Source organism: Symphalangus syndactylus, chromosome 11, assembly GCF_028878055.3.
Source record: "Symphalangus syndactylus isolate Jambi chromosome 11, NHGRI_mSymSyn1-v2.1_pri, whole genome shotgun sequence".
Classification (NCBI taxonomy): Eukaryota; Metazoa; Chordata; class Mammalia; order Primates; family Hylobatidae; genus Symphalangus; species Symphalangus syndactylus.
In genome coordinates, this window is record NC_072433.2 from 38019688 (window position 1) to 38029116 (window position 9429).

At 46.3% G+C, this 9429-nt stretch overlaps 1 protein-coding gene across 4 annotated transcripts in view; it reads left to right on the plus strand.

Annotated features, from left to right (window-relative positions):
- The window catches only part of CES1 (carboxylesterase 1), a 30206-nt gene extending 21560 nt beyond the window's left edge, over positions 1-8646 (plus strand). For 3 of the 4 annotated variants that reach the window (XM_055299264.2, XM_055299265.2, XM_063612680.1), the window contains 5 exons: positions 1172-1252; positions 1516-1663; positions 5712-5843; positions 7896-7968; positions 8265-8646. In XM_055299264.2, the coding sequence (XP_055155239.1) occupies positions 1172-1252; positions 1516-1663; positions 5712-5843; positions 7896-7968; positions 8265-8448 (618 nt within the window). In that variant the 3' untranslated portion in view covers positions 8449-8646. The remainder of the gene's footprint in view (positions 1-1171; positions 1253-1515; positions 1664-5711; positions 5844-7895; positions 7969-8264) is intronic. The other variant, XM_063612679.1, reaches the window with a different exon arrangement.
- The last annotated feature ends 783 nt before the right edge of the window (positions 8647-9429 follow it).

Here is a 9429-nt window from a genome sequence, read left to right on the forward strand (position 1 = left end):
TTCTCCTTCCTGTTGAAGATAAACAAAACTGACCCTGGTTAAAGCAGTAGGATGGTTTATTCAGTAATATGATTGCAATATGGGAAATAGTCCAGCGTGGACTGGACTCACATCCCCAAAACAAAAGCCTGGTCATGTTTCATAGGCCCGGTGTGCCAAGGGAAACACAGTGTGGTCTGTGGGGAGAGGCTTGGTTCATGTGACTAGACTGCCTGGATGTCTTCATCCTGGCTCACCTGGGGCAGAAACAAACTTCTCTTGTCTTCAGGAGAGGAAGCCATGCATTAGACTGCAGGAAGAACCCACCGAAGTCAGGCTCTACTCTTTCCACAGGGACTGGGAAGATCAGGAGTGAGCTCTCTGAATGTTTGCATTGCAAAGAGAAGGCTCTAAGGTCCTCAAGGAAATGGGGTTGGGTGGTAGATTCCATCCCAAAGGGCAGAGAAAATGTTTATCATTGCAGGCTTCTAAAGTAACTGCTCTAGTTGGGTTCAGGGGCCTGTCTGCTTCTCTCTAGGTTTTGGCTGGAGCAGAGTAAATTATCCTGGCAGGGTTGAGCCTTCCCAGGCAGGTATGTTAAGGATACTAGAGTCATTCTACGGACACAGCCTTAAGCCGCTAGAAGCAATGCCAGAGATTGGTCGAGTCTCTGAGTGCAGAGGTTTGGGAAGAGTTGTTATGTGAGTAGAGATGTGCAGTTCGTCCCTCAGAAGGATTTCAGAGGTTATACCAAAGACCAAAGCCATGAGGGCAGGATCTAAGGCTTTCAGTGTCATCTGTGACAGGTGGGGGTACTTGGGAGGTCTGTGTCCTCTTCCCCAGAGCCCTGTGTTCCACACTGGCCTGGCAGACACCTTGCCTCTCCATGTCACTGACCACTGTAGGGATCTCAGCCACACACACAAACACACACACACACACACTGCAAAACACTGCCACAGCTTCTCCGAAAAAATTTTTTTTTTTTTTTTTTGGTAATCTTTGCAATGCTTGAGTTTCTGGATATAAGCCCATTTGATTCATTGATTTTGCCCATTTCAGTAGACCCATGCCCTTAAAAGCCGCCATAATTAGAGGACTTTCAGACTGCATTGGTTTGTTTGGTTGGACAGTTTGTTTCTTCTCATTAATTCCCAATGATTCATAAATGCTTAACTTTTTTTTTTAACAGTTGATGGGCTATCCACTCTCCGAAGGGAAACTGGACCAGAAGACAGCCATGTCACTCTTGTGGAAGTCCTATCCCTTTTTTGTAAGAGTCTAGGAATCATGGGAATTGGCTGAGACCCAGAGAGGGACAAGGACTTGCCCAAATCATAGAGCAATTAAATGTCAGAATGAAGACTGGGGCCTCAGGGTTTCCCCCATCTTTCCACTTTTCCCACTTCACTTTCCACCCTAGTGGGGAGTTGCACAGGGCTTGTGGGGTTCACCATTGAGGCAGGCTTTCCTGGTGGGCTGGAGAAGCTGCGTCACTCACCAAGCGGGTGGTGGTCACTTTTTGATCTATTTCAGTACATTGCTAAGGAACTGATTCCAGAAGCCATTGAGAAGTACTTAGGAGGAACAGACGACCCTGTCAAAAAGAAAGACCTGTTCCTGGACTTATTAGCAGATGTGATGTTCGGTGTCCCATCTGTGATTGTGGCCCGGAACCACAGAGGTGAATCCCAGAGGTCGAACAGGGGAGGGACACAAACCCCACCAGCTTCTGTATCTGACGTACCTACCTCCCAGCATAGACAGACATGGAAACAGCTGAGGGTTAGGCCTCAAAGGCTGATTCCATATGGCATGGAGTGAGGTGCTGTCTTATATTGGTTTATGCCAGTGGAAGACTGTGAGAAAAAAAATCCAGAGGCAAGTGGTTTTTTAAGGTGATGATCCCAGATAACAGCAGTAGTGAGGTGGGGAAGTGAGAGAGGAAGGAGATGGAATCCAATCCAAGATGCGTTGCCAAGGGAGTATCCACTGTGGACAACTGGAGCTGGGAAACTCAAGGAAACACCGAGAATACAGCTCTCGGGGCACCCATCTGAGTGGCAAGGGAGCTGAGGTATTTATTCACCAGCTTCCACTGGTCATTGGTTGAAGGCTCTTGCAAGGATTTGTTTATTCCCTGTGACTTTGACCTGCTGCACACAAGGGCGGAGTAGTCTCTTGTGACCAGACAAAGGCCTCAGGCCGGGAGCTGCAGATGCTGGAGGTGGAAGTCAGGCTGGCATGCCCAGGAAGAGGTGATATGGGTGAGACACTGACAGCATCTGCTGCAAGGGCTCCATGCCTGGAGTTATTGTGGGACATAGGGCTGCTGTAGGACAAGTACTGAAAGATGAATCATGGAAGGTTTTTAGGTCCAAGCTGGCTGCAAACAAGTTTGTTAAGTATTGGAGCTGGATAAAAAGTGGGAGTCCTGCATGGGATCCAGAGGATTGTCCAGGACCAAGAAGGCCAGAGAGAGGAGCTGGGGCGGGTGTGGGGGAGGTGGTCTGTGGAATGGCAATGTCTGAGGCTGGCTTTTGTGCATCTCAGTGTGTGCAGTAGCGTGCAAGCACGGGGCAAGGGCAGGGTCTATGCAGGACCTTCTACCACTGACCCAAGGCTGTGTGGGTGGGGCATGATGTTAGGGATGCGTGAGCTCACCTAGAGAGGAGTCTCTATTCCTGGGTGCCAGCTAGAGGAGGCTCACAGGATTCTTTTTCTTCCAGCTCTCATTCGCCTAGTCTGCAAGCCAGGAAATGTCCTCTCTCTAATCATGCTGGAAGGGTTTTTAAATTTAGAACTTCATAAGCATGATAAAAACTAGCTAACGCTTAACTAGCAGGTGCCCAGACACACATTTGCACAGGAAGGGGCATGTGCTTATAACCCTCATTTCTTCACAGGGTCCTGATAAAAACCTTTAACCAAGACCACTGGAGTTGAATCTGTTCTTTCTTAAACTTGCCCTTGCCCCATGCTCTGCATGTGATTTATATATAGAGTTCCCATCTCCATCTTCTGATGGTTTGAGCAATACTGAACTTCTGTTTTTCATCTCATTTCCCATGACTTTAAGTTCAGGGTTTTTTTTTTTTTTTTGCCAGGACTACACAGATTTTATCAACTTTCACTTACTGTTGTCTCACTCTTTTTGATAAAAATAACATTTCTGAATATAAAATTAATATGTTAAATTATAGAACGTTTCAAAAATATGGAAACACAGAAAGAAGAAACTAGGTATCACTCGTAATTCCACTACCTGGAGGCAAGTGGTATAAATTTTTTGTGTTTTCATCTAAAGATTTTTCCATGTCCCATGGAAAATCAATTTTATATTTTACTTTTGTTCACAGAACACTATGTTGTGAGGATTTTCTGAATGTTGATACAAACTCATCAAAGCATTCCTTATTCCATGAAATCGCTGTATTAAATAGACTTTAATATTCCTGTCCTATTAGATGTTTAGCCTGGCTGCTCACATTCTGATGCTACAATAACACTGAGCTCAGCCTAATGTTCATAAGTCCCTAATCACAGGTCTAGTAATTTTCTTAGGATTATTTTTAGAAGTGAATAACTAGATTGGACAACAGAAACGTTTTAGAACTTTGGGCAAATATTGCAAAATTGCATTCCATTGCATAAGAATGTGGATTTCTTAATTCTGTTTCTCATTTGGGATGCTAAGGTTGAAAATTAACATAACACTGCCAGTTTCATAAGCCTTCCCCACCAACAAGAAGCACATCAGCCTGTTTTAATCTGCATGTCCTCCATGACTAGCCCTCTCATTGTCTCTGCTTCTCTTATTGTGCCTAATTGTCATTACCCAAATCTGTGCGCTACTTTCCTCTGAAGACTTGTGTTGTGATTGTAAGAATTGTATAAATATCAATGGCTTTAGCCAAAGAGTTTTACAAAGTACATTTTGGGCAGCATGCTGCCTATAATAAGTTCTATCATTCACAAAAGCTCTTTCTTCTATGGTTGGCTCTGAGTTTCTCTGGAAAATGTTCGAGAGGCAAAGGCAAGGTCAAACCCTCCTTTTAGCAAGTTTTGCTTGACCTTGAAGCAGCCATTTAACAGGTGGATTACAGAGCCACAGAAGGATGGCATCTTTCCAGGTGCGCTTCCTGCTGAGCCGAGGGTGCAGTGAAGGATGCTGACAAAGATGAGTAAATAGATTGTTCTTCATTTTCACATTGAAATGACATGTGCGGGTGGGGCATGAGGTTAGGGATGCGTGAGCTCCCATTGCTAAATCCTTTTGTGGATGAATTTTTAATGATGTTAAGAAATGATGGCTAGAGGTTGTGGCTGTTGCCAACACTCTCAGCATTTTGGGAGGCTGAGGTGGGAGGATTACGAGAGCCTAGGATTTCAAGATCAGCCTAGGCAACATAGTGAGACCCTGTCTCTACAAAAAAATTTAAAAGGGAAATGATTATAGTGTACTACAAAATACCATATGTAATATCATCCCAAGTTTATATACATAAAAGAGAGATATGCTAAAATAAAAAAGCAGCAGTCTCTGAGTGGTAGAGTTATGAGTGATATTTTAAATTTGATTGTTAAAATTGATTTTTAAATTATAAAGGATAAGGAAAAATTTTAGAAGGAAATACAAAAAATGCACAGCCCTTACCTCAGGTAGTGGAATTATGAGTGATATCTAGTTTTGCTTTATGCGTCTCCATATTTTTGTTTCTTGTAATTATTCCTAATTGTTTTTATTTTATTTTCCAACTTTCTTACTGTACCCAAAGGGGAAGACATTGTAAATTTTCTCCACCAGCCTGGCATTGCCCTGACTCTTTCCTTCTTAGTGTCACTTCTCAGTGGGTGTCATGACCCCAGTGCAAAGTGCTGAGGCACAGGGCCAGGCGGCCCACGAGGTAGCCCTGAAGGGGCAGTGATCTGTGGCTCCAATGAGCCAATCATTGGGAAACTGGCATCATCTTGGGGCTGAGACAGGAGAGCTTTGTTGGTGGGAGAGGAGGGCAGAGCAGAAGGAGAGAGGGCGGGAGAGAGGCAAGGTCACCCTTGCTCAGCCCTTTCTTTTCTCTGCCAGGACTTTACTGCCTTAACACCCTAACACTCCCTGGCCAGGCAGGCAGCAAGACACATGGGGATAGTGAGCTATAAAGCAGTGAGTGCTGCAGATTCCTGAGATACAAGAGGCAGATTGTTCCCTCTCTGCATATGTTTGTATTTAAATAGCCTCACGTTCAGACAAGCAACTTGGATTTGCTTCAGTCTTCTCAGGATGGGTGAGAAAAACACTGCAAATGCTCAAACCAAGGCAGAACAGAAGACATCTGTCAGGGTGGAGATGGCGTCCAAGTGAATGAAATCTATTATCAATGAATTACATCCAGTGTAACCAGATGTAGAGAGATTGTCTTGTGTGAGAATGCACCAGCAGACAAAGGGGTTTACGAGGCAGAGTCAGTATCCCTGCACTGGCAGTTATTTTAAATGAATTGACCCAGGGTTTCCATATTCATTCGTTAAACATTTGTTCATTGAACAAATATTTGGTTCAAATTCTGCTTCCACCTCAGACAGCTATGCAGTCCGTAGCACATAACTGAGCTTTCCTGTGACTCTGTTTCTCTACTGTGCTGACAGCCAGAGGTTTCCTGCAGAGCTGGAGACCTTGGTAGCCTCCAGGTGTGTGACTGGCAACATGAACTGTGCATGAATCCTTGCCTTCTCAGATGCTGGAGCACCCACCTACGTGTATGAGTTTCAGTACCATCCAAGCTTCTCATCAGACATGAAACCCAAGACAGTGATAGGAGACCACGGGGATGAGCTCTTCTCCGTCTTTGGGGCCCCATTTTTAAAAGGTAATGGCTCCTTGCTGTCCCTGAGCTTGGAGTTAGGAGACCTGGGTTCCAGTGTTGGTGTGGTGGCCTTCAGCAAGTTTCTTCTCTCCTGGTCTTAGTTTCCTGATTATGTATAAGAGGGTTGAATGTCACTGGGTTGTCCGCCGGCTTCTTCCCACTCTAACACATGTGAGGGGGAATGTGTATTCATGTGCCCTCTGCACAGACACTCAGAATCCTGCTCTGTGACATCAACAAGACAGGTTTGTGGGGGGGTGTCTCCTGCAGGATTCACTATGACAGGGTTGAATGTCATTGGGTTGTCCCCCCCCCTCCTCCCGCTCTAACACACCTGAGGGAGGATGTGTATTCGTGTGCCCTCTGCCACAGACACTCAGAATCCTGGGCTGTGTCATCAACATGACAGGCGGTGGGACACATGCAGGGCCCTGCTCTAGGTTGAGAAGCCACCAATCAATTTCCCTCTCCCAAGAGCGCTGAGAAAGTGAGTGAAGGTGAGGTTAGAATTGGTGTTAACACTGAGTCAGGTCTAATGTGTGTCTGTTTGTCTTTCTGTCTGTCTCTAACAAAAACTCATAAACCTTCACATTAAATACATTTAATAATTGTTAATTTAGAATTCACAGGATGTGTGAATTTGGAATAGGAGAAGAGACTTTATTTTTGATGTGGTTTATAGTCAGCAAGGTGGCCATCCCACAGGCTGGGAAGGTGCCTCTGGCCAAGCCCAGACACAGGCTTGTTGAGGAAGGAGGGGTTGGGTAGGAGCTTTATGTGAATGGATTTGCGAAACATACATGTTCAACAGGTTACGGGGGAGCAATGGATATTCACAAAGACAGTCCTGACACATGTGTATTAAACAAACATTCGTGTAACATGGCCCATGTTCACCTGGTGGTGGACACCTAATATTTAAATGTATTACAATTATGGCCTATAAGTCCAAAGGTCTTCTCAGGACACTGAAGCTCAGCAAGCGAGCAGCCTCTGTACACCGACCAGGTCCAGTCCATGGTTGGTGATGTTCTTATCTGGAGAAAGTTACTGAAATCAGTCTCTTACGCAATCAAAGCGGTAGTTAAGTCTGGCGAGTCAGGGTTCTGTTTGTCTGCGTATCTCAGCTGCAGCCGTTGTTACTGTTTGCATTTTGCTTAACTCCAGGCCAGTGCTGGTTTAGCTGCTAGAGAAAGAGAAGCACCTCGTGGCAGTGAGAACAAAGTGGATTCTTTAAGGGTAAAGATGTGGGCCTGAACCCTTGCCCGACGTGGCCTTAGGTCTCGTTTTTAATTTGGTGTCTTATTGCCACAAAGAGTGTGTTCTGTCAGAATGATGACCTTTATTTTATTGCTGATGCTGGTCTGGTGGTGTCTAAACCACAAAAGGGAGGGAGTATTATGAGGCATGTCTGACCTCCTGTCTGTTCCCAGGCAGGAACAGAGTTGAAGGTTTTTCGGGGCTCCCCTTAGCCCAGAGAGGGTCTGTTCAGTCAGTTGGGGGTGTTAGGATTTTAGTTTTAGTTTACATTATACAATATTTTAAAAAATCCTTTCACAATGTCTTCTAAGTCTTAACTCTCAGTAGTTACAGATCAGATGGGACTCACCCCGTGGCTGCTCAGAATGCACCAGAGCCTCTGGGCATCTCACTGTGCATGCTTAGGCGCCTTGAGGCTCTGTTGTTTTTCAGAATGTGAATTGTGGGTGCATGCCGGGGAAGGAGAAAAGACCCAAGAGAGAGCAACCCTGGGAGGTGGTGCTGATGTAGAGGAAACCCTGGGGTGGGGCATTTCCTGTGACCCTGAGCAGGGAGGAGGCAGGTGAGGGTCACAGGAGACAAAGGCAGCCAGCCAATGGAATGACGCATGCCCATTGCTGAGCCCTAGGTCAGATACGCTCAAAGGTAATGTACACACAAGTCCACCACTATCTTCTAAAAGTGCAGACTTTGGCTCAGTGTGTGTGGACCATGCGCCAAGACTGTTTAGAGCAGACCTGCAGGTCCACAGACCACACTTTGAGTAACAAACGCTTTTCTTCTTTTTCCCCACAGAGGGTGCCTCAGAAGAGGAGATCAGACTTAGCAAGATGGTGATGAAATTCTGGGCCAACTTTGCTCGAAATGGGTGAGGCTCTTGGCAAAGACAGAGCACAGCTGGTGAGGGTTGGGGGCGGGGCATGCCTATTGGGAAGGGGCAGCTTCTAAGGTTCTAGTGATCAAACTTCTGACCCTGTGACCATAGCACTCTGACAATGAGAGCTCTCTACAAATGGAGAGGCTGCCCCAGGAGATAGTGAGCTCTCCATCTCTGGAGGTATACAACCCTCTTGACAGAGATAACTTGGGCGTCCTCGCACATCTAAGAAGATTGCTGGAAACACACAGCAGCTTTGGGGCAATTCTATTTGATTCTGTTTCCAGAAACCCCAATGGGGAAGGGCTGCCCCACTGGCCAGAGTACAACCAGAAGGAAGTGTATCTGCAGATTGGTGCCAACACCCAGGTGGCCCAGAAGCTGAAGGACAAAGAAGTAGCTTTCTGGACCAATCTCTTTGCCAAGAAGGCAGTGGAGAAACCACCCCACACAGAACACGTAGAGCTGTGAATGAAGATCCAGCCAGCCTTGGGAGTCTGGAGGAGCAAAGACTGGGGTCTTTTAAGAAAGGGATTGCCGGTTCAGAAGGCATGTTACCATGGATGGGGAATTGTCTGGTGGTGGGGTGCAGGGAACAGAGGCCATGAAGGAGCAAGTTTTGTATTTGTGACCTTGGCTTTGGGAATAAAGGATCTTTTGAAGGCCAAATTGGTGCTTATGTCTTGTTCTGGAGATTAATACTTTGTCCTCAGAGACAGAATGATGATGAAAGAGGCAATGTGAGAAGGAAGGTGGCTTTGCTGGGGATGGCCTGGCTTCAGGATGAGCAGAGTCCAGAGGGCTGGATCATGGACAGTGCTCAGGGGAGTTCTGGGTCTGCTGAACGTTTCTGCGCCCCCAACAATTTCCAACAGTACGAGTTGGGATGGCCAGAGTGCAGCATCCCTACCCTCTATTTGGAGCTGCCCATGGAAATGGAAGTGGCCCAGGCTGAGAATGGGTCCTGTTCAGGGAAGAGGGAGACATGCTGTGCTGATCCCGTGGCACTGTTGCATGGCACTTACTGACCGTTGCACAGGCCTGCAACACCTTTCTGAGTATGTACACTAGCCTCCCATACCCCTCCATGAGGCTGTCTCTTCCAACAACTGGTCTAAACTCCTTCTGTAGCCTGGACCACTTCTGGTGTGGGCAGTGACCACCTTGGAGTAATTCTCCAGAGGGTCATCCTAAACTGTGTCTTTCAGAATCCCATGGGTGATTTCTGGATTCTGTTACTATGTAGAAAGCTCTAAAGCATGTCATTCCCGCCTTATCAGCAAGAGGAAGCTGGATTGTCCTTAAAATCATAACTTTTCCTGCACCAAAGAGCTGAAGCTGCAAGGCACATGGTTCCCTTGAAATCAAAGGGAAGACAAGCACCTAGGGGGAGTGGTGGGATGTGAACACTGGCTTACTTCTCACCTGCAGGCAGGAGACAGGGTGACCATA